The following is a 25,530-nucleotide window of genomic DNA, read 5'->3' as shown; positions in this document are numbered from 1 at the left end:
GTGTGTGTGTTGCGCTTACAGTCTAAGTCACACAAGTGCAAGTGCTCCTTATACACCATTTAATACCAAGTATTATTCCTTTACATTCCCCCCCTTCCCTTTCCAACCCCTGGGAAATCAAAGCCTGGGTCTCTGGTTTTTAAATGTTTTTTTTTGCTTGGCTCACAAGTCATTACAACCTGTTGCTTCACTTCACTGCAGGCTGGAGGAAACTGATTTCAATAAGCTTGTCGCTCCACTCCGCTGCAGAACGGGGGATGACGTAATGCATATCGCCAAAGACAGTGTTCATAAAGCCCAATCTCGACAACTTAATGACTCCGAACAGGACCCTGCAAGAAACGTCTGGATGAAAATCTGGGATCAATTAACTCCTCGGGATCTCACGAGGTAACGTAGGGGTGGACATTCCTCCTCTCGTTTGTAAATGCACACTGTTCATCTTAGGTCTTACAGTTGCTTCAACCTGACCTAGATGTTTGTTTATGTATTCATTTAGACTTCAATACCTTTAAGACGCCCTTACACTAGCATTACAAACGTGCAGTAATACAATCCGTACAAAATACAATAAGCATACATCCTAATGCAACCAGCTAACGAGCTCATGCTTTAAATTTTAAAAGATGTTGGTTGTGTTTTGACAAAAGAAAGCTGATGCAAAAAAAAAGTCAGTCTCCCCGTTCCTGTGGAGTCTCGTCTGTGGAATTCGTGTCAGAAATGACGTGGCTTTTGTTGGGTTGTTCTTTCTCCAAGGCACTCAAAGGAAAATTGACCTTTACGTATGCCTGTGTGTGTTAATGTGTCAGTGCATGTGTTTGCGTGTCGGTGTTTATTTGTCTGAGCTTGTGTCAGGTGGTTCATGTTGGCCTCGTGTCATGGTATTTGTGTGTGAGCAGGTTAGTTGTAGCAGTGGGTCTGGGCGTTAGCGTCAGTGTATGTGTGCATGTGTGTGGAGGTGACATGTAGACAGTCAGCCAGTGTTTCTGTTAGTATAGGTGTCTATGTAAGTACGGGTGCGTCACTGTGTCTGAGTGTGTGTGAGTGTCACTGTTCATTTAGACAGCGTTGTCTGTGCTTTAGTCATAGTCTCTCTCAAGTTGACTAACATGTTGTCACCTTTCCTTTGCTGAAATTCCCACTCCAGTCTGATTTCCGCCAGTCACATCAACACAAAAGACAGAATCGTACAGGATAAAACCTTTGTATAGGAAAACTCTGGACAGTTCTAATCGTAAAACTGTATCTCTGGACTGAGTCCGGGCTACAGAAGAGTGGGCGGTGCGAAATAACTCCCTCTGAGCCACACACTGACATGTTTCAGTGTGTGTATCCCTGTGTCCGTCAGTGTATATATGTGTGTCTGTAAGCGTACATGTGTGTTTCAGTGTGTGTGTGTGTCTGTGTGTCAGTGTGCGTGTTTTACTGTGAGTGTGTGACTGTGTGTTAGTGTGTGTGATTTACTGTGCATGTGTGTCTGTGTATGTTTGCGTCTGCGTGTCAGTTTAGGTCTGTGTCTTGGTCTGTTTGTCTGTGTGTCTCGATGCATTTGTGTTTTTCTGTGCATCTGTGTCAGTGTGTGTGTGTGTGTGTGTTTGTGTGTGTCAGTGTGTGGCGTGTGTATGCCAGTATGTGTGCAGCAGGTGCTGAAAGTCAGTGCAGGGCTGTAATTATCAGTAGACAGTCTAACTGGGACAGTGGCGCACAACCCACACTGCTCCCCACCTTACACAACACTCTTTCACTTCTCTCCCGTCTTTCTGAAAGAGAGAGATTTCACATGTGATAGCGTGCCCTACAAAGCATTTGGACTGAAGAAGCATTTTTTACCACTTGACTTTTCTTCCAGTTTTAATGTATGTTGTAAGGCGATTTAAAGATTTCTGTGTTAAAAGGGGCTACACAAATTAAACATATTATTATTATAATGTTATTATGCACAGAGTATTCATTTGCAGCCTGGAGTCAAAAAATGCCACCTCATATTCAAAATATATATCTCTCGTAAATACTGTTTCCGAGAATGTGCGAATGACGAACATAAAGTTAGTGGAGTGTGTCAGGTGATTTAATGCAGCTGGAGTTTCTGTGCTTAAAACTCACACCAGCGGCCTACGCGGCCTCTCTCCAGAGACCGCCACGGCACCGAGACTGCGCTGGGGACTGTGATTGGGGGAGGGAACGCTGACACATTCATGTGTGTTTTTTTTAAGCACGTATTCCTGTTATCCACTTACACCAAGATGACGTCATCGTGTCCTGGCATAGACCCTGGTGTCGCCCATACTTTGAAAATAATGTTTTAGCCTTATCATGGCTTGTCAACGGCCAGGACTGATCATGACAAAACGCTACGCACAGTGGCTCCAGCCCGGCAAACTGCTCATATCATCAATCAAGAAAGGGTTGCGTTTGTGTTGAAGTCTAAATAAGTTGTTATTGCCGTGCAGGGTATTTAAGTAACAGTACTCAGTTTAGTAAAGGTGCAGTACTTCATGTCAGTGGCAATGGTAAAAGTCCTGTCAAAAAGTGTTATGGTGATTTCAGAGATGTATGGCCACCCTCTAGTCCTATCCATTACCAGCCCAAGGGAGCTTAAACCACATTGTAGCCTATGTTAAGCGACTCCAGTAAATATGAATCTGCCTATTGAAGAACACACAATGGTTGGCCTTAAACAAGGTCGTTTGTGGTTGTTCCAAATACCACTTTCTCCTTTCTGGTTCTGGCTGCAATTAATTGAAGTGAGCGTGACATCATCAAAGTGGCTGTTTTTTGTGTGTGTGTGTTTTTTTGTTTTTGTTTTTGTACTTGCTTTTGTTTAGACCATTTGGGGTTCCCATGGAAACTATGATCTAATAACCATGCAGGCATGTTTTCAGTGAAACCACAGAGTTAGCAGAACAGATAGAGATAGGCCAAGAAATAGTGTAAGTGTAATAAAATCAAGTGGCGGGGGCCAGGGGGGTATGGGGCAGGGGGGTGGCACAGGGTTGTTTTAATCTCGGTTGGTCGACAAGGAAGACTGGTGAACTTCTGCAGAAGCAAGATTGGATCTTACACTGTGGAGGCTTTCACATACCTCAGCTTTCTTTTTTTCTTTCTTAAGCAGATTTCCATACACGATAGAGTCCTAAATATTTATGCGCTCCATGCAATGCGTCAGACTGGCCGTGTACATTTCTGCAGCGTTTAATTGGTCTTGCTGTACAAGTTGTTCTCTGGTTGAACTGCATTACACCCTTCCTAATGTTTACAGTGTTTGTGAGGCTCTGCAACTGTAGCCAGAGTCAATGTGGACCTCGCACCTCTCTATTCCCTGTGGCTTTAGATTTAAGCAGCCGGTTAGGCAAAACTGAATACGTTTGTTTGTTTGTTTGTTTGTTTGTTTGTTTGTTTGTTTTCAGTTTGGAATTGGGAATCGTTTTGTCGTCACACATGCTCTTGAACGGGTCGAGCCACTTTCTCCCCGTGTCTGTGCTCTCACACCAGCAAGTCCCAGGTTGCTAAATCGTACCTCATAACCTGGGTTGGTGTGCCAGTGTGAGAGTAGCATAAAACAAACCGAATTGACTGCTGGACTGGAAACTGCTGCCACTGATATCCTGGTGTGTGCCACAGTGCCCCCTATTGATGTGTGGGGTCCATTGGCACACTCAGTTTGACCTCTCCAGATACGGCCAGCCCAGCCTGGTTCTGATGAATGTGATTCCCTCTGATTTGGATCTGAACTCCGTTTGAACTCATTTTCCATATCAAGTTTCTACTTTTCTATATTTTTATTTGAACCCTACCTAGAGTGCACTGCAATGTCTCTACCAATCACATATGATTTGTGACAGACACAGAGCAATATTACTCCCAAAATAATACTCCCAGCAGGCCCTCGTTTTCCAGGAACTCTTTATTCCGAATTATTGCGTAATTGCCCGATCCCCATGCCGAACTTTTGAACTGCACCCACACCCCTTCCTCATCCTTGTCTATATTTTTACTGTGTGGTTTGTCTTCTTCATTCCTGCTGTGAATGGTCTGTGACTGTGGCCAGCCCATATAGTGTGTCACAGCCCCTGGGGGGATCCCAGAGACGCGTGTGTGGGAGTGGGGGGAAGAGGTTGAGGGTGAATGGGCAGAGCATGATTTAAGGTTTTGGAAATTACGCTTCCTTGGAACCCAGTGCGAGCGGGAAGCAGGCAAAGGAGCCAGTGAAGCTCAGCGAAGGTCACAATAAACTGTCAATCAGAAGGGATCCTGGAGCTGACTTTCTCCTTACCCACAATCCTATGTCACCTTCCTCCCCTGCCACTCAATCGGCAGTAGCAATGGGTCCTGGGAGGCTGACTATTGTGATCACATGTTTTGTTGTCGTCCGTGCTCACTATTGGAGGCCACCATAGTCGCTCCCCTACTAGTTTTACATTTGTTTTTTGGACTGACACTAATTGGTTTGGGACAAACCACTAAAATAACTGCTTATTGTAGTTTCTCTGACAGTAGCCATACTTCTAATATAGTACTCTGCATACACACATAAGCCCCATTTAAGCACATACAAACATTCAACACAGCTCAATATATATACGGGTAGACACCTCCAACACGAGGCCATAAATGCACAGCCATTCAGATTCACACGCAAGGCACATACAGACAGCGAGAAAGATATAAATCAAAAATGCATTATCATTCATCACTCACGGCTACAGTCATCTGCATAAACAAAGAGAAGAAACAGTCTGGAGCTGCCAAATGAATTGCTTTTGATTCCTATCCAGTTTGATTCAGGCAAGATTACACTGAACAGGTGCTATCAGCCCAAACAATGACATCACTCGGGCTTCGCAAGCCTCGTCTGTAGAGTGTCTTTGCAAACAGGTCTGGGGTGTCTTGCATGTGGGCCAGGGAGCCGTGACTCTCTGTGTGTAAAGAGTGATTCAACCCCATTTGCTCCTACTCCTTCTTGCCAGCAAAATGAAAACTGCCCCCCCTCCCCAATGTTTCTCATGAGGAATAAGCTATGTAAAACTGATCCCAGAGAGATCTGGAGACTTACAGAGAGGAATTGCGCACACCATCATTGCCGTTAATTATTTTATTTCCGTCATTAGTCCCGACACTTCTGACGGGTTGTCATTCTTGTGGTGAGAGGAAAACTGTGTTTCTCTTTTTATCCATTTTAAAGAGAAGGAAGAGGAAAGTGGTTGGAAATGAAGATGTAGATCTGGCTAGTAATTTCAATGTGGGATTCTACTTGTACACAGTTTTTATAAGATAATGAACAGTCTGGAAGCGTTTTAAGTGTTGTGGCGTGTAGATGGTGCTCTGTGCGAAGTGAATGGAGGAAATGCACTAGTTTTTTTGGATATAATGTTTGGAAATAAGTTTCGCAATACTTTAGCACCCATCCAGATACACAGATCTCAGTCTAGAATGCATACTTGATGAATGTGCCTTCAGTAAAGGCATGTGATCATAATACAAGGAATATTATTTTATTTTTTAATAATTATAATAACGGATTAATTTGAAGAATAAAATTGCTGTTCTATGTGTGTTCCTTACATTTATTCCCTCACAAGTCAGTGTGTGACACAGTTGCGTGTTTGAGCAGCACATGGATAGGCAGATAAAGGTGTCTGTGATCACAATCTAGCAGCACAGACAAGCACGTCAGACGCAGTGGTGAAACAATACAGCGCCGACCGTCTCGGAGTTCAGAAGCTGCACACTTGTGTGTGGGCGAGGACTTGTCTTGTCCGTGTCTTCATCTCAGCAGTCTTCATCTGAGCTGTGCAACTCCTCTAAGATGCACCCGTCTGCCCTAACGTTGCGTTTGCATTGCCCCCAGGGGTCCTCCGCAATGAGGTGTTCACTAGAAAACCTTTTAATTTACAGGCACCACAGTGAGCCGGTTCTAGCAGGAGAGGGGGAGAGTGTGTCATCCAGCCTGCCTTTCTCTCTCTCCCTCTCTCTGACAGTGCTCCCCCCCATTGCTCCTGATAAGGAATGTTTGCTTTGGCGGGATCTCGTTACATATGGGAATGACCGAATTTCCACCAATTCTCCCCCCTGCCTATTTCTACGCACACCTCCACTCCCAACCCCCTCCACTTTAATTCTTGACACGACTCTGCCTCCCCCCCACGCAAGCTGTTTAGCTCTGTCTCATCCTATCTCTCACCCTGAAGAGATAGGGCACCCAGACACAGATTCAACACACTGCATTCTCTCAACCTTTTGAAGGACCTCCCCCCTCTCCCACTGCATCAGAGAGAAAGAAGAAGTAAAAGCCTGACTGTGACTTTTTTTTTTCTAGACTGTGATCTATGACAGCATTGGCGGACCAGACCCCGGCCTGCCAGAGTGGGGAATTGAGGAGAGGAGCAATCTGTCCGTGAGCTCCAGAGAGAGAGAGAGAGGGAGAAAGGGAGAGGGAGGGAGGATCAGAGCTCCAGTGAAACACAAACAGAGGGAGCACCGGGAGGAGGAGACAAGGGGAGGTGGAACGAAAAAAGAAAAAACTACAACACAAACAGAAGGAGTGTTTCCAGCAGCTGATCCCTCCCTCCCTCCCTCCCCTCCCCTCCTCACTGCTCTGAGGCTTGAGAAGTACCAGATTAACCTGGACGTGTGACTCGTGCTTTAAAACTCCCAACAGGCAGAGCAGACCGGTCACACTGAGACAGAGAGTCGAGAGACTGCGATGGGGTGTCTGCAGCTCTGAAGGTTAGCCCAACTCTTTGGCATTGCAGCCTGTTGGAGGTCGCTCTCCTGCTTTCTGTTTTTCTTTTCCTTGCTGGTGGAAGGATAGCACTCTCCCCCTTCCTCAAGTCACCAATGCTGCCGAAATTGAATTCCTTTCATCTGCCTTTCAGCTCCTAATAACAATACGCCGTTTACAGTGAAGAACCAAACTTGGCAGGTTTTGGAATTACCAGAGTCTCTTAATTGATACATGTTTTTTTAAGTGTGTGCTTTTTATACAGTTATTTTTTTATTGAATGGACAAAGTTTGAAAAGGTATTTGTGCACTTTCAACTATCTGGAGATTCTTTCTTTTTATCTTCTTCTTTTTGACGCAAAGCACCCTGCACAGAATTAAAGAAGGACTCTACAGGAGTTAAGATATTTTTTTAATCTGTATTCAACTAGACGTTACTGTGCAATACCAAAAAATAAGTAATTAATAAATTAGATTGCTTGTTAGAAAATACATTTGAATTTGAGTTCAGCCTTACTGTATCTGGTGCTATATAAACTATTGTACCTGTGGAAGATATCCTGGACCTGACTTGACAGCTCCTGGAAGATTGCAGACACGGCCCAGAACGAGAGAAAGAGGGAGAGTGTGTGAGAAAAACCCGCCAAAAATCGAAAAATCGAGATCCAGTTTCCTAGATAAGTGTGGGCATTGTTGGTAGGGGTAGGCAGGAAAGGTAGGTGTCAAGGAGGGACGGCAACATGGACGCCAGCGAGTTGACGGGATTGGACGGGACGGAGGCCCAGACGGTGTGCGAGGCACTGGGCCGCTATGAAACGACCCTGCGGGATGCAGTGCGCGAGATCCACGTGGACATCAGCATCTTCAAACAGGGCGTGGAGCGGCGCGTGGACGAGACCCTCCGGCTGGTCAGCCCCCTGGGCCGCGCTGTGGCCGAGCTGCAACACGACAACCGCCAGCTCCGCATCCAGCTGGAGACCCTCACCAGGCAGGTGGAGCTGCTGATGGCGGCCGCCCATGACCGGGGCGTGGGCCAGTCTCCCAGCACCCCCGAGGCCACCCAGCCGCCTGCCTCATCCCCCCAGCCCCTCTCCTCCAACTCGGGGTCGCAGCAGCCCATGGCCACCCTCAACTCCGCTCGCTTCTCCAGCAGTGCCACCTTCGCCGTTTCCAGCAAGAGCAATGTGAGTAGAGCCTGAGGGAGGGGTGATGGGTGTTAGAGGTTAGGTTACAGTTCCCACTGTCTAAGATGTCCTCCTTTGATTGGTTCATTGGGTCCGTTGTGTCAGTTTGGTCCTCACCCGTACTGATTTCAAGACCTCTCCTCTCCCACCTTGAGTTTTGAGACTCTGAAAAGTTGTAGATACTGCTGCTCTAAGGCAGGTTGACTTTTGTGTTTCTCCCAATAGGCAGCCCCTCAGTTGAAAGTCAGCCATGGTTATAGTCTTTGCACTCTCATACCTAGGTATTAGGTGAAAGGATATTTACATACAAACACTGCTATGCAAAGTTGTTTTGCCATACCACTGAGTTTCTTGGCAAGCTTTTAAAAGGTCATTTTTGCATTTTTCCCCGTTTTTCCCCTTTTCACTACACATCCATACGTTCAAATATATAATACATAGATAATGACCATATGTGGATGCTTCCTTGTGATTTTATGATGATTTCAATACGCTGTACTCCAATGTAAACATTTTGGGAGGGGTTGACTACCATGCAATTAAATGTGTAGGATCGCCCTTTCAGCCCCCGCTCCCTGTGTCTGGAGAGGTCATTCAATAGATTTGCGGATTAGATTTGTTCAACTTGGAGAAAACGTGGATTGCACAACAGTCAGTCTGAAGAATCTGTCACAATTTACTGGCAAAGTCTGTGTGCCGCTAGGGGAGGCTGTTTATCATTTCCACATTAGAAAAAACGCAAAAGGAAAACCTGTCCCAGAGTATAGTTTTTAAATGTATTGTGATATGTACTCTGCTTCAAACTATGCCTACACTGATATTTTAATGTTATTATAGCTGAAAAAACACATTACAGCATTTACAATACATTACTTTTATTTGGTCTCACTTCAGTGTTATTCTTGTTTGTTTTTTAGAAATAACTCAAAATATGAGTCAAAATGTGAAATTAGCAAAGGTGTAACTCTTCAAGTTACACTTTCATTTCCTTCACTGTAAGGTCACTTTGGATTGTGGGCAAATCTGGTCACCCTTCATTAGTTCATGCTAATTAAAAAATAAATAAATAAAGCGTCCCAAATATAACCAAACCCACTCCATGTTAAGGAACCCAGAGTCAACAAATATCCAGATCAAGTGATTATTATTGTATTGTTTTATGAATCACACCAGACTCCGTTACGTCACACTTCAGCTCAGCTCAGGTCCCGGGGCTGGTGGGAACTCGCCGCTGTGTGAAAGTGAGGTCATATTTATCTACATTCTGTGAAAACATTGCCGCCAGATGACCTAGCAGGCTGGCATTCCAGAAAATGGACTGGATGTCAAGAAAGTGAAACGTGACTCTCTCTTTCTTTTTTTTGTGTGTGTGTGGGGGGGTTGCTATTGTACTGCAACTCCACTTTAAATGGACTTGGAGGCCCATCAATGCAGGGAGACTGTAGCAGATTATAATCTCCCAAACAGTACTAATCAGCTTCCACTTTCACATTAATCCCCCCCACACACACATTTAGCGGCTCTTAAATATCAGTCTTGTCATTGTGAGTGGACCAAAAAGAGAAGTCAGTGCTGACACAGGTATTGACTTCCATCTCAACCATAATTTGCATTAGAAACTAACAAAGAACAATGAATGTGTGTGTAGCAACGCACTAATGGGACTTCCCTGTAGTTTAAGGGCTGTGGAAGGCCAGTTATATGGCTCAGGGAAACGTGCTACAGTATTAGCCAGGCTGTGCTGGTTTGCTCTGGCAGTGTTTGTTTGCAGAGAGCATCGACACAACCTGGGAGGATCATTGTGAGGAAGTCTAGCAGATATCCCCGAATGACACAGAATAAGGGGTCAGGAGTGACTTGCAGGCCGCTCCTGTACTGCCAGCATCAGGTCACATTCCTTCAATTTAACTGACTAGAAAGTTTGTTTTACTCCATCCATCCTGCCCAGCATATACCTTTACCCTTTCAAACTAAAATAAAGCACAGTTTCGTAGTGTATCTTGTAAATGGGGAGTGGTGTCCAGCCTGAAGCACAGGGAGGTATTTCTTAGGAGGGCCCTCTATTGGGCAGGAATGGAATTGGGTTATCACCACTGGCGGAAATAAGGAAGTTGAGTTTTGGAAATAACTGATTTATTTACCGGTTTATTTACGTATTCATTTTTTGCATAAATGTCTAGTGTAGTTGTTCTCATGTCTTCCGTATTTTGCTTCAGCAAAGCTCTGGGTTACGAAAGCAAATGAAATGATAATCCAATGCAGTGTAGGTGATTTGGTGGGGGTATATTTCGCACAGCCTGTTGCTTCCTGTCAAAGTAAAAACAATTGTGTCTTTGCTACAGAGGTGGCTGCAAAAGGGAAACTGCAGGAGGTGCCAGGAGGTTCAGAGTGTTTGAAGATCCAGCTGAATCAGATACTCAGATTGGTGTAATAGCTGGGCTGTGAAGCTGCATGATAGCGATACTATTAGGGTAACTGCTCCATTATGTTTCCACTTGACAACACTGATTGAAAAATTGAAATTCAGCATCGGGATAACTCAGGGAACTAGGGCTCACTTGGCCTCATGGATCCCAGCGTACACGGCATGCTTTGTGCGGGCAGAATTACTTCACACCAGGGCTGTCCGCTATCTTTCAGAGTAGGAAACATCGCCAGTCCCCTGGGAGATTACGCTACTGAGAGAGGAAGAGATAAGGAGCAGCCTTATCTGCAGTCTGGTCAGAGCAAATCCCGGGGTTCAGAAACACTTTGTAAAGGCTTCTCGGCTTAGCTCACTTTACACGCACAGCCCAAAAGGCGGGGAGATAAGAACACACAGAAACTCGCCAATGCTTCCATTCACTCTCAGACACGCACACACACAAATCAGAGCAACTGGCCAAAAATACACAACACTATCAACAATTGAATAAACATCAAATAGAAACTGTCGTCATTGCTGCGGCCTGCTGTATTATTATTATGAATATTATTACTCTTAGGGTAACACCTTAATGCTAAAGAACCCCTGAACTTTTGAACAAGGTGCTGCGGGGAAGACAAATCTAGACGAACACCTACTGAAGCTGAGAGGTGTTCTGTGTAAATCTATTCATCCAGACAGAGTGGGTCTAATCTTGGGCAGGCGTGTGACGTTTAGCACACAGGGTTGTCGTCCAGTTTAAAAGTGAATTCTATATTTGGTGCATTTGTTTTCAGTTCCAAGAATTACAAATGGGAAAAAATAGCCCTGCTTTGCTGATTGGCAGCTGCCTCTTATTATCAGTTAGTTGCAAGTTGCATTTATTTTTTTCATTTTAAATACACACTGGCAAGGTGGCTTTTTAAAAGGCTATTTAGCTCCAGCGTGCCCAAGTGTCCTAGAGTACAAACAAGGTTGAGTTCATTCCAACAGTAAAATCATGTTAACGCCAACATATTCTCAATATCTTTCTGTCAGCCTACACATGTCGTCAGTCTGGGATATTTAACCTTTACTTGAAGGGGGGGAAAAATGGGACCAACTTTTCTGAATAGGAGCACAAAGTACAGTATTGGAAAAATGATCTTGTTGACATTTGAACTGCTGCAGTTGATACCCCCAGCAGCTTACAGTCCCATTAACTGAAAGCCTTCTTTCATGCTTCCCACTTGGCGTGCATTCCTGGAGGAGATCTGGCCTGGCCTGTTAGTACAGTGGAGCGGGCAGACCCTCGGAGAACGCTGCACAGCCCTGCCAGCTTAAGGTTAATGAGTAGCAGACAATGCAATGTGTCTGGGTTGCCGTGGCTACGGGTTAATAAAGTTCTGCTCGGGAGTGACCTCATTCCTGCGAGATCCATTGTTCTCCTCGGCAGCCACAGGAGAGGGTCACCGGGAGGTCGACAGAGAGGGAACATTTCATCTGGGAGGGGCTTGGGAGAGAGATGGGCCCATAGTGTATGTATGAGCTCAGGTCCTGTGCAAATGGAGGCATCTATCAAGAGTTATTTTCCTATGTCCTTCAACTTCTAGTCAAATGTCACATAATCCTCCCAGTCTACCCCCCCTCCGCTGTAAATCTCGATTACCAGTCAGTTTTTCTAGAGAGTTTTTGGCCCCGGGTTCAGCCAGATGCGTGAAAGTGTAGTCAACTGCAGCTGGCCGCTCGGCACACAAACCGTTGCATGCCAGCTGTTGTGACCCTTGGGGAGATCTTCATGGCTGTCTTTTAAAGTGGTTTGAGACGCTCCACGATCAGCCCGCTGCACACCCTGCCTGCCCCAGGCCCCGGCCGTGCCTGCCCCAAGTCATGTGCAGAATTGTGCTTGGCAGTGCAAATTCATTCGTCAGGATCATAGTTCCCTGTCAGACACGAAAATGCCTAGGGATTGTGTGTGATCATTAATTTTTCACCTGATATCCCAGGAAAAATACCACAGGAGCCTGCTATATTTTTTTTTGCAGGAAATACTGTGTCACAATTGAAGTATTCACTACAAAATCCATTGTGTATAAGTAACAGTATTGTACGTATTAACATTAATACACACAAAAAGCTTATTTCTCTCACGTTTTGTGCACAGATTTGTGTACATCCCTGTTAGTGAGCATGATCATTACACAGGTGCACCTTGTGCTGGGACAATAAAAGGCCCTAAAAATGCAGTTTTGTCACACAACTGTGATTTTTGTCAATATTAAAGTGACACAGATTGTAGCCGAATCGTGGGGTGGGGTGCGGGGGTGGAGGGGTAGTTGTGGGGTTTGTTGTAGCGACAGTCCATCCATATCCCAAGAGGGTGTTTCCAAGTGCTGAGTAAAATTAGTGCCCCTGACACCGGAGAGCCGCCACCATTTGGGTGGGTGTGACACATTAATCTGCTGTGATTTATGCCGAGGTTTCCCCTTTCACACCTCCGGCCAGCGCCCAGGGACAGCAGACCCCTCCTGTGTTGGACATCGGCCTCTGCTTCCTCATAAACATGTCTCCGGATTGAACCAGGCTCCAGACTAGCACCGATGGAGAGACATGGGCTCGAACCGCTAGTCCCCACCTCCTCCAAGGTTGCTCAGTGAACTAGTGGCATTCCTTCACCGGCTGTAATCTCAAAAGCTGTTCTGTAAGGGTTTTGAAACAGATACAGACACTGGATGAAAGCTCTCCATCAGTCAGTCAGAGAGGGTCCCCCTACTAGATGATTTATTTTACATTTTTGTGCTGCAGCCTGTAATTTCCTACAAAGAATTAAAAAAACACACAACACCTGTTAGAAAATGCGAAGAAGAAACACCTTCAAAGAAACCAAGAGGCCTCCAATTTAGCAGCGAGGGGCTCGGCTATAAAAGGCACCGTTTGCTCTTTGACAGAACCAGAGCGGGCCTTTTTAAATGTAAGTTTACTTTAGATTTAACAGTTTTAGTGCATGCTCAATTACAGGGATTAGTTGACACAAGGTATTTAGGTAATTAGAGTGTGGTGGGTGTAAACAGCGAATACCTGACAATACTAAACATCACCACAGTGGTGTCCGTAACAGTCCGGAGCCTGGTCCAATCTGGAGACATGTTTATGAGGAAGCACTACGCAACAGAAGCCGATGTCCAACACAGCAGGGGTCTGCTGTCAATCCGTCAGTCTCTGGGCGCTGGCTGGAGGTGTGAAAAGGGAAACCTCGGCATAAATCACAGCAGATTAATGAGTCACACCCACCCAAATGGTGGCAGCTCTCCGGTGTCGGGGGCACTAATTTTACTCACTTGGAAACTCCCTCCTGGGATATGGGATATGGATGAACTGTCGCTACAACAAACCCCACAACTACCCCCCCTCCGCACCCCACCCCATGACTCGGCTACAATCTGTGTCACTTTAATATTGACACAAATCTGACTGGACTACTGGTATGCAAGTTTACCCCGGTCAATGTTCCACAGGATTTTTTTCTATTCATTGTACTGTGATTGTACAGTGGTTTCCTGTCTCTCACCCTCTTTGTAATTGATATTCAGGTTTTTGGAGTCCACAATCTTTTTTTAGCATCCCCCAAATTGTGGTACACTCATATCCCCATGGTTGCACCGCCCCTGTGGCCAGCTCAAGTACAAGTGCCCCCTCATAACCTCATCTGGCTGCCCACAACTGAGACTATAACATCTCGCCAATTATTTAACTTTGAGGGCCGTATCCTGGAGCTATACTTGCCCCACAGCTTGGTATTGTACTGGTTAGGGAATCTGACATTCAAACCATGACGAAAGTATCTGCTCCTCAGCCAATCAACCTCAGAAGATGCGCCGCCCATTGGCCAAAGCTGGCGGTGGCAGTGGCTGGATGGGAGGCCAGCTTGTCCCAGCCTATAGGACGCACCCTGCACTCAAGTCAAATGCTGTTACTGGATGTGCTGCCCATTTTTTGGCCAATGTAAAAAGATGTTTTATTGTAGCAAACAGAGGCATTGTGAGTTCAGTGTTCTGGGGCATTCCTAAGCCACAAACACAGGAGTTTATTCATGGGTAACCTTTACATCTGCAGGCCTGAACCCTCTCCTATCTTGTGATTGGGTGGGATTTTCATCGGGGACACAACATACCCTGGGTACGTCTTTGGGACAATAAACTCTTATAATGGCCCTGTCACCGAGATTAGAAGGGGTGATAGGAAAATGTGAAGTCTACAAGTCAAGAGTTATTTATAATCGCGCGCCCTGTAGCAGAAAGGCCGTGTCACCCGGCTCGCACCCTGCCCGACATTCTGGCAATGCGGAGCCATGCAGCTGGCCCTGACATTTTCACCTCTCCATAAATGGAAGCCGTGGCCATCATTGTGATCCTCCATTCCCAGACACAAGCGCTGGGAATCTTTGAAAAATATCTTTCTTCTTTTTTCCCTTCTTCTTATAATTCAACCAGATTTTTTCTGCCGCTTCCCTCAATCATCCTTAAATCCACAGGGTCTTTTTCTCATAACCTTGTTTTTTTATTTTGTTGAGCTCAGGGAGACATTTCTAAAAACGGTGGCACTGTTAAGTCGGGTTTGAATTTTCCTTATTTTATTTTCATCTTCTGTAGTCTATTTAAAGTTTCCATGTGAGGGGGGGGATAACAACTTATAAAACTTAGCCGGCAACTAATAAGTCTGGGAACAGGCCGTTCAAAACCTTTTTATGGTAAAGCCTGCATTCAGGAGAATTTAACTGCCGTTTTCTGTTCTAACAAAGTACAGAGTTAAAATTATACAGTATGTACTAATTACAGTGTAACCACAGTGTATTTCATATCCAGAATACATATAAAGTACATACAGTTAAAAGATGGAAAATCCTAAAACCAGAATGTTTCTCCAGCCTTATTTTTCTAATTAATATCTCAGGTTTGGCCTTAGTCATCTTATACTTTATTTTTTCACAGTGCAAAAAGTGCACCTCCAGTCTAGTGTAGCTCGTATTTCAATGTAGGTCAACACAATTCTTTACATGCACAAATGCCATAACATGTAGCTCAGAGGTCTCCATCCCAGGTGCTGTTATTCTTACACCCTTTCTTCCCACACTGTCCCTTCTGATTGGGTGTAATGTGTTACTGAGGTAGAATACTTGTATTATTTGTGAATGAGATCAGCGCTGTTGTTATGTTACTGTAACAACACCTATTCTATGTATTAAATACACTTGAGTGACTGGTTAACTACAGTGCAGTGAATGTTCCCTGTCTTTTCAAGTATTATCCCTCATTGTACACCTGTCAGCATCCAGCAGCCTGGGGATTAACTCGGGGTTCGACAGCACACCTGATTACGTTTCTGAGCGTGAGTTGAAAGACAGTAATCCGCACATTTTGTTGCAATCCCACTTAATTGTAGATTTTTGTTTTTTTACATGAAAATAAAAAGGTTTTAACTCCAAAGGGTAAGACTGGACAAGTGGTGTACCACAGCAAATATGTATCATGGTATACCACTGTAAAACTATCTTAAAATACCTGTTAAAAGTACAAAAATCCTACAATAAATAATCCCAGGTAAACTAGCAATAAGGGGCGACTGAATTGGATTACTGTGTCTTAAAGGCAGCCTGCTCTATTCTGTGCTGCGAGTCCCACCATCGTGTCTGTCAGCAGCGGGCCAGGGGGGCAGCTGTGTTCCCCGCCGTCTGTTGTGATGAAATTCGGGTGCCATTCTCACCGGCTGTCAAGGTGTAATTCCCCCGGGAGGGTGTGTGGTCCCTGGCAGAAAGGCGTCATTGTGAAGAGGCTCTCGGTGGTGAGCTGCGCTGAAAACATAATTGCTTTCCAGGCCACAGTAAAAAAAAAAAAAACGAAATGAAAAGAGGAACAGGATACTGTACTTTTGTTTTCCAGAATAGGAGGCAAGGAGTTATTTTCTCTCTCTCTCTCTCTCTCTCTCTCTCTGTTTTATTGTTCCCCGAAGCAAAATCGATGACGCATTCTGTAACTTGCAGGGATTTTATTATTCCAAGCATGAGGAGGAAAGACAAAAACACAAAACACTGTGAGGGGGTTAAGAGGCACTTTCTGTTGAGGTGTGTCTTTCCAAGTGGGACAGGTAACTCCTGGTCCTCTTCAGTAATAATATCTAGGCCTGGTTCTCTTTCGCCAGGGGTGTACAGTATGACCAGACCCTCTTTATTGCAGGCACTGAGAAAACACTTGCACAGTTCATGCAGTCCTTTCAACACCAAAGAGTTGCGTTACAGCGGGCTATTGGACTCTTTAATTGGAAACTTCGGTAGATTATGGCATGAAATAGCACATAAATGGACGTCTTTGAAATTCAATACATAGTTAGTGGGGAAAACATGTTTACCAGGGTGTGTAGAAAATGCAGTTTAAACACATATGCTATAAAAATCGTTATTTCTTCAATACTCTTTGTTTTTGTTTTTGTTGTGTTTCATCTATTTCTCTTTGACACGTTACCCGTGTCATATGTGTCTCAGAACTGCATGTCCAGATGAGAAATGGCAAGAGACAGCTGGGTCTTAGTATCTGAAACCTTTTTATCGTGCAATCAATCTCCCCCAGCAGCACGACGGCCAGCTGTTTACACCCAGCGCACCTCCCCCTGCATTCCTCAGTAGATGATGTCACCTGGCCTTCTTCTCCCTGCAGCCCAATTACAGATTACACGCGTTATCTGGAACGCTCCGCTGTCTTACACGTGTTTGTGGTGGGAGTACTCAGCGCCTCCCCTACCGCACAGCTCTCCCCGGCTCGGTGTGGCTTTTGCGGTTGGAGTGGATCTGTCAGAACACACAGTCCCATATCTCTGGCCACCTTTCTCCTACCCACAAAGCCAAGTCTTATGTTTAGTTATTCTTGGGGCAGAAATTCGCACTCCTTTGATCTGCATAGATTTTCTACATGGTTGTCCTTGGCTGTGTCTGTTTGTCGATTTGATCCAGTCTATCTCTCTGTGTCTCTACTTGCCTGTCTGTCTGCTTGCCTATATGAATTGCCTGTATACTGGTCTGTCTGTGAGGCAATGGTGTGTGTACGTGTGTGCGTGTTTGTGTGCATGCATGCGTGTGTGTGTGTGCGCTGTTCTGCAGAGTAGGTCTGTCACCGAAAAGCAGGTGTCCTATATGGGGGGAGAGCTTCAGCTGTTTGTTGTTGGGACGCCAAAGAGCCGCAGCGCATGTGGGGCAATATAAAAAAGAGGGTGTTTGTGTGTGTGTGTGGTGGGGTGTGATTTAATACAAAAATACCAATCAAATAACAGCACCCCATCCCTCCCCTGGCACCTCCCATCTCTGTGCCAGAGCCAGTTCTGTAGCTCCTTTGGGCTGCTTTAAAACCTGCAGTCGTGCTCCCAATGCTGGGATTAATGTGGAAAAAACTATTTGGAAAAATGAAAAATCACGTGGTGCCGTTAGAAATAAAGGATTATTACGCACAACCAGAACAAGCACTTATTTAACGACCCACGACGGGTCTGTTTTCTGACTCAATGGCAGTTTTATTGTAGTGTTATAAAACACTATGTTCGTGTTTCCTTCTGGTGTGTGACACAGACACAGGGGTGTGGACCAGTCCTGAAGTGGGAAGCAGTCACCTCATATTGCACTGCTGCACGATAATGTGGCCTACACAGAGTTGTTGTACCGTGGGGGGAGAAGAACGTGTGATTGGAAGTGGGCTGTGGGGTACAGGTGGTGGGGTCTTGTTAGTTTGTAAATTGTATCTAATGTCAAGTTTCTTATTTTCTGTTCTCCTTTCACTGCTTTCCACATGAGATCCTAATTGTTTTCATTTCCTCTATGTAGCACCCTCCCCCCCAGCCCCTGCCCCCACAAGCAATAAGAAATTGCATCAGAGAAGCCCGGCTTAATTCCCCACTTTGCTGCTTTAAAAAAGGGTTTTCGGTCTGCAGGGACTTGGGAGCGGCCTGTTTGTCCCTGACTGGGGAGATGTGGGTTGCTTGTCACGAACTGAGTCCACACGCCTTGTGAGAACCTGACCTTGATTCGCACAGAGAGAGGCGGCTGAGCCTTATTCCCAGCAAAAAAATGAAAAACACATCAGTATTATAAACGTTACTGTTCCCACAAATATGCTATGGAAAGGTACAAAAAAATAATCTAGTACATCCTGATCTTGGTTTCTTTGGATAAATTAATAATTAGTCATTAAAACCATAACGAAATTGGGGGTGTTGTTTATACCACAGCAACTGCAGTAAAACATCAGTAAGACCTACTCAAACTAATTCAATGTATTACCTGTTTGTACAGACAGCAATATGAAAAAATAAACATACATTTGGCTGTTACAACTACAGTACATATTGTCTCAGTGGGAATGTATGTTAAACTGAAGAAAAATATTATTTTAACAACCTAAAATATGTTAAGTGTCCTTCTCAAGGCCTTGGGACGTGGAGCTTGTGTTTTTAATAACTGGCGACTAAACTGATGAAGGCAGGCACAGCAAAGTGTTTGTGTCTGGGAGGACCAGGCTCACAGTGTGGATTACTGGGGCTGGATCTCACAGCTGTTGTGTAGTTGTATGTGGTCTCAATTTGATAATGACTCTCTATATATACCATAGTACAAGGGTAGGCTATTCCAGTCCTCGAGGGGTTCCTGCAGGTTTTCGAGGCACCTTTCAATTAGCAACTGATTAAGAGACTGTGATAAACAGGATGTGACTTCTCCTAATAATGATTCAATTAAGTGATTAAGTCACTTAAGGTGGAATGAAAGTTAGAGACCCCCGTCTCTAGTGAATAATTACAAGAACGAGGCAAGTCACAGTGCCGAGTTGAGTATTTAGTCAAGAGGAGTCAGCACAGATGTAGTGTAGCATTTCAACAGCTGTGGTGTAAACTACAGGTACACAACATCCAAGATACTGTTCTGCTGGTGTTCTTTTAAGCAGGTATGACTTCAAGACTGAACTGTAAGCCAAAATCTCTTGGTGCCAAACAGTAAAAAGTTCAGTTACTGTAGTTTTGAGACTGTTGCATCATGGAATAACATTTTGTTGTAAACTGTATGCATTTGAATTTTGGTTTTGTTTTGTCCTTTGGAAATTATCTTTAAGGTTCAGCTACAAGCCTAGCATGGTGCCAGCCTGTTTGCAGATGTGTGGATTTGACATTCTGAGATTTACAGATGGTCCCATTGTTATCAGTACATCAGCTCCTGAGCCAGGTCTTGTGTCAGCCTCCTGGGTCCTGCAGTGAAAAGAGGGGCACAGCCCAGGCTGGGAGTCTGTCTGTCTCAGGTCTTGGAGAAAAGGCTGTACCTATATATGCTATCAGTGCATCACCTGTAAAAGACATGAAAGAAGTGGTGATAGGAGATCACTATCTGGTCTCTTCACCACGTCACGCCAGCCCTGCAGACACCCCTCCCCAACCTTGCAAGATAAAATTATACCAAACTTGACATGAACACAGATCTGATCACAGTTGCTGTACATTGTCAAGCGTGAGAGTGTATGTATTCGCAAGACTATCATTCCCAACGATAACCTTGCAAAAATGTGGTTTGGGAGAGATGACCAGGAGATTCGTGCAAGATCATCCAGGCACTTCAAACGCATATCATTGTAAGAACTCCAATAAGAAAAAACAGTTCCCTGGCTCTCAAGAAAGTCAAGGGCAGGACATGAATGTCTGCCAACATGTCAACTGCCAATAGGCTGAAATTGGACTGGGTATGGAATCGTAAAAGAGAATAAGTGCCTGTATGTTAGTCACTCAACACAATTGTGTCAGAGGGACTCAACAACAAATGGAGATACTGGACAGAATCATTTGATACAAGGAATCCATTCCAAGTACTAATGCAATGTCTTCCGCAACTTTTTTCCATGACAGTGAAAGAGTCCCTAAAGGCCATTTAACATTCTTCCTCCCTCCTGTGGTAGTGGCTGTGTAGCGTGGTTGGACGATTCCTAGTCTGCCATCTGTTTTATGTGGATGCGACTGTATTTTTTAATGTGGTTTCTCTCTATGTTGGTTATAGAGTATTGACCGAGAGGAGCCCATAGAGGTGGATGCTGCTGCCGCCAACAGAGTGGTGGAAAATGGACACCAGGCCTCCTCAGGTAACATCAGTCACACAGGACACACACTGACCACGTACTACCCACAACACAACTGCTCTCAAATGGTGCATCACTCACACACACTCACAAACAGATTACAAGATGGCTGAAATAGTTTTTGGGTTCTTGCAAATCTTCCTGCACTGGCTGCCACACATTAACCTCTACACACTCCAGTAAGACTGGCAATCATTCACATGAGAGACAGAGAGAAACACACACTCACCCAACAACTCAAGCACACACACTGTCTGGATTATGTATTGTGCCTCTGATGAAAAATGCTTTACTTCAAACTGGAAGGAATACAGGAAGAAAGTGTTTTTATTTACATTCGTTTAACCTCTGCTCTCTCCTCCTCACCAATCAGAGAGCTCCCATGGGCTACAGGAAGTGAGGTCACCCCCTCCACCTGCTACCAACAACGCTCCACAGGAACACACCCCGTCTGTGGCCATACGCAGGCCCCACCTCCCCATCACCGCAATGAAAAAAACTGCAGATCCTTCCGCCGGCGCGCTGACCAAATCCCCGGAGACGCCCACCGCTCCCGTCAGCCGCACCCTCGAGCGGGCCCCGCCTCCCCTTGTGACGGAGCCTGTGTCTGTCGCCCAATCGGCAGTCAGCAACAGCCAGCCTGTATCTGTGCACGAATCCCCTAGCCAATCAGGTGAGTGCAAACAACACATTATTCTGATAACCGACAAACACATGACAATGCCACGGAAGTGTGAAGTGGTTCCTCCCCGATTCACTCTGTCCCTCTCTCTCCCCCACCACCTGTCAGCAGCAGCTCCTCTCTCCCCAGTGAAAACCTGGACGGCAAGCCCAGTGAGGACAATGGGCTCCTCCCGCGCCACAGGTACCAGCTGACTCACTGTAATGTGCTTCCTGTCCTCTTGTCTCACCCTCTGTCTCCCAATCACTGCCCCGCTCCTACCCCCGCACCGTTCCTTTCAGTGACAATCAGTCTGTACTTCTATCTGTCCGTCTGTCTTCCTCACACACTCTCTGTCGCTTCTCAGTTTCAGACAAACCTGTTTCCATGACCACAAAGCCACTGTCACCTCTGGGGTACCCTGTGAACAATCCCCCCATTTCTGACAGGTGAGAAATATCATCCACCTCCCTCTCTCTCTATATATATGTCTATATGTGTGTAATGCACATCAGAAACATCAGCATTTTCTGTCAGGTTGTACTGCTTGGTGCAGCAAACTACATGTGCCAATAATTGTAGTTTATTAGATGTCTGTGGCATGGGTTCCAGTAGAAAATTGTGCTTTATTCAATGGGAATTGAGAGATTCACAATTGTTTTGGAGTGCGGATGCCTGAATTTCCATGTAACTCAGTTACAGTGAAGCCTCCACACTTCTTTTTGGGATGACTCAAATGAAGAATTTTGAGATTGTAACATCAAAACCTTTCAAATAACCAGGCTCTCTATGTGTCTGTCTGTCTGTCTGTGTTGCTGCGCCTCTCTGTACGTGACAGGGCTGTGGACGGAGCTGCTGACCCCTCCATGCCCAAGCCGGGGGAGCGGCGCCGGGAGCTGGTGAGGTCTCAGACTCTGCCCCGCACCATGGGCGCCCAGGCTCGCCGGGCCATATTCGAGAGGCTGGACTCCGACCCCAACAGGTAAAACATGCAGTTCATCCAATGGGATGGGTTAGAATGTGATATAGCTATAAACCCAGTGTGTTTTTATCCCGTGATTTCTCTCGTATAGGATTCTGTATTACTGTATTGACCGGTGTTTCTTGGCTGCTGTTTTGCAGGCCCAAAATCAGCGACTCGAAGCCCAAGCTGAAGCGTTCGCAGAGTTTCGGAGTTTCCAGCGCCAGCAGCATTAAGCAGATCCTGCTGGAGTGGTGCCGGTCCAAAACCATCGGCTACCAGGTGAGTGTAGGGCCGATGTCCCAGCGCAGGCCTCCTCCACACACCCTCTCTCTGGTAACAATGGACTGGATCCCACGATTATCCACCCATTACTGTTTGCAAGTGAGGAGATCCTTCAGTCGGCTTGGCACTCAGTGAGGCTCATTCACTTAAGTCCTGTCACCAATCAGAGTTGGCAGGGGGGCATGTGTCTGAAACCCTGTGCAGCCTAGAATAACTGATGAAATAGCATTGGTTTTTTTGCCAATATCCATGTTCTATAGCACTAAAGCACTCCCTCCCTGCCCTTCTCCCACTGTCTTTTTCCCCTCTTCCTCCATGTCCCTCTCCTGCTCTCTCCGTCTGCACCTGAGCAGAAGATCGACATCCAGAACTTCTCGTCAAGCTGGAGCGATGGCATGGCATTCTGTGCCCTGGTGCACTCCTTCTTCCCAGAGGAGTTCGACTACAATGAGCTGAATCCCGTCAACCGCAAGGAAAACTTCGAGATGGCTTTCAGCAAGGCAGAGTGAGTAGCCAATGGGAGTTTGAGCAGACTGTGTGGGCGGCAGCTGCAATAAAATTAAAACATAAAAACAATTGAACTATCTCAGTGTGCCATAAACTGTGTGTCCAATAGGTTTCTTGAATAAACCCAAACCCAATGTCAAGGCTCTGTCTTAGGCCCGTCTCACACTGGCACCCCAACCTGGGTTATGACCCACTTTTGAACAACCTCTCCCAGCTCTCTCTCTCTCTCCCAGCTCCCTGTACACTCCTGCCTGCCCCCTCCACTGGAGACCCCAGCCTGGGTTTTTTTGTAACGTTCCTCCAGAGTGACATCACCGCACAATGTGGCTGGCCAGCTGACTTCATGAGCAAACTATGCAGCAGCAGAACCCTTACATTAACACAGGACAGGGGCGGCTATAAGCGCAAGCAGTGGGGGGGGTTTACAGAACAGTGCGTTTAGATGGTCTGATTCTGTGAAACCACACAGTCTCCCAGCTTGATGTGCATCAGCGATCCTTTCCCAAACTAAATTCAAACTCACTTAAGGAGAGTGTTTAAGGTGTTTGTTTAAAGGTGTCCACTGCCCTAGTCAGTCAGTCAGAAAGTGTGTCAATCAGCCAGTCAGCATGTCTATCAGTCAGTAATATAATCAGCTCGTGTGTCAGCCATTCAGTCAGTCAGGCACTCAGCCAAGGCAGTCAGTCAGTCAATGGTTCAGGGCTTCGGTCAATGTGTCAGTGTGCTTGTGTGACTCAGTGTGTGCATGTCGTTGCAGAGAGCGGGCCAGCTGTGATCGGCTGATCGAGGTGGAGGACATGATGGTGATGGGCCGCAAGCCGGACCCCATGTGCGTGTTCACATACGTGCAGTCGCTCTACAACCACCTTCGCAGGTTCGAGTGAAACCCTGGACGTCCCCCACTTGGAAGCAAAGGCAGGGAGGGGGCGGGGGGCAGCCACAGGAGCCCCACATCCCTAAAACTGTGGTCATCGTCCCATTTACCCCCACAGTCAGGTTCATTCAAGCTGGACCAGAATCTTAACAGCCCAGAGGAAAGACACGCATGACCTTCAAGACTACCTGAGCGCATTGCTGAACTCAATTCTGCATGCCGGTGACTGGGCAGATCAACAGTACAAGAGTGCCCTTACCCACCATCATCGCCAAAAAGCTCAGTGTAACAGTCGAGGGCTGCTAATGGCTATGTTTTTTTTTTTTTGTGGCCGTCGTTTGGTTGGTTGTTTCGCTCCTCTTCTCGCTCGCTTGCTCTCTGCAGGGACTTGAGTTCTCCTGCTGTTTCCTTGTCTCTCTTGCCCTGGCCCCTCCAGATGTCCAGGATTCTTGTTTTTATTGCCCTGATATATAACCATGCATTGCTGGCTAAGAGCATAAAGAACACTTGGTGCGCTTCGATTGTGTTCTTCTAAAGTGTGACCCTCCTAATGCAAGCCATGCCTGGATTCACAACCTGTTGCAACCGAAAAAGAACACACACAACGCAACCTCGGCTCCGAGCGCTGATTGGTCGAAACGGCGGCGCTCCCCGACGGCAAAGACACGATTGCCGTATCCCCCATATGTTTCCAAAGGAGTAAAGTGACTTTCAGACTGAACAGAAAGCTCCCTGTCTTTGAACTGACCATAGAAACAGACAGAGCTATGGAAACACAGGGATGGGCATGACCTCTCAGTGTTGCTTTGTGTTTTTTGGTCATTTAATTTGACTTGAGTTCTGTTTCTCTTCGACCATCCTGAAACTTGACCTGTCCTTTCTCCGGGCTGTACCTCTGGATTCTCCTCAGCACTGAGACTCTATCACTCCTCGTGTAACCCCTACCAAAGTGGCCTGTATGTTTGCTGTGTGAAAAAAGCCCCCCGTTCCCCCTCACACACACTGCTCTAATAATTGCCAGACTCCCATTATCCACAGCCTGTCCAGAACTATGTGAAGGCATTACAAGAACACTGGACTATTCCATTTTTTTTTGGAGGGGGATCTCTCTCAAATGAGTTATGCTGTCAAACGTCAGCTACCTGCCACAAATAAAGCCGATCCATAGCCATTTCCTTCTGTATTTCAACAGGTGTGCCATTCCAGGGTCTGTGCGTTTGTTCTCTTGTTCCTACAGCTACCACTCAAAGCACTCTGGAGCACCTTCCTTAGAAACACAAAGGGGGACTGTTTCTGTTTTAACTGCCCCCAAATTGCATATTGCTTCAGGGGCAAACTGTAGCAGGAAGGCATTCTGTGGTACTACAGTAACAGCTGTACAAATATAGGACTCCACATGGTGTTCGTTTTTTACGTTTTAATAGGGTTGTGAGGTCAGGGAGATTTACACGGTCTCTGTGCGGATGTGCAGAAGTGATTCATAAACACTAAAAAGTAAGGAGTTTTGGCTTCATTTTAGAGCTGAAACAACTGTATAACGGGATAAAAACCATGGTGTCGGACAACCCCTCTACCTGTAGGGGGGGTTCTTCTCTTGCCCAGCAGGGGGCGGGTGAGTCTCCCTGCAGTGCCATCTGTTTTCACTGTTACATTGCCCTGGGTCTGTTTTTCCAATGCACACCACCCATTGGGGGTGTGGAGTATTGTGTTACTATGAACACCCTCCCGTTCTTTTAAATTGGCACATGTTATAAGCACACGCAAGGCAGTAGAATACAATTGACTGGATTATATTAGCAGGTGGGT

The 25,530-nt window shown here is 45.9% G+C and overlaps 1 protein-coding gene across 3 annotated transcripts; it reads left to right on the top strand.

Annotated features, from left to right (window-relative positions):
* Window positions 1-24,913, top strand: smtnl (smoothelin, like). 3 transcript variants are annotated; one of them, XM_066695103.1, is made up of 10 exons: window positions 1-390; window positions 6,317-7,905; window positions 20,358-20,439; window positions 20,810-21,109; window positions 21,227-21,301; window positions 21,465-21,546; window positions 21,936-22,079; window positions 22,220-22,340; window positions 22,697-22,848; window positions 23,608-24,913. In XM_066695103.1, the coding sequence occupies exons 2-10, from the start codon at window positions 7,462-7,464 to the stop codon at window positions 23,732-23,734; spliced, it is 1,527 nt and encodes a 508-aa protein (XP_066551200.1). In that variant the 5' UTR covers window positions 1-390; window positions 6,317-7,461; the 3' UTR covers window positions 23,735-24,913. The 3 variants fall into 3 exon arrangements, with proteins under 3 accessions (XP_066551200.1, XP_066551202.1, XP_066551201.1); XM_066695105.1 differs by having other exon boundaries at window positions 2-390; window positions 21,230-21,301; XM_066695104.1 differs by lacking the exon at window positions 1-390 and having other exon boundaries at window positions 6,264-7,905.
* Window positions 24,914-25,530: the final 617 nt, after the last annotated feature.

Source organism: Amia ocellicauda, chromosome 22, assembly GCF_036373705.1.
Source record: "Amia ocellicauda isolate fAmiCal2 chromosome 22, fAmiCal2.hap1, whole genome shotgun sequence".
NCBI lineage: Eukaryota > Metazoa > Chordata > Actinopteri > Amiiformes > Amiidae > Amia > Amia ocellicauda.
The sequence above is the reverse complement of the archived record's forward strand: the minus strand, read 5'-3'. Positions and strand labels throughout refer to the sequence as shown.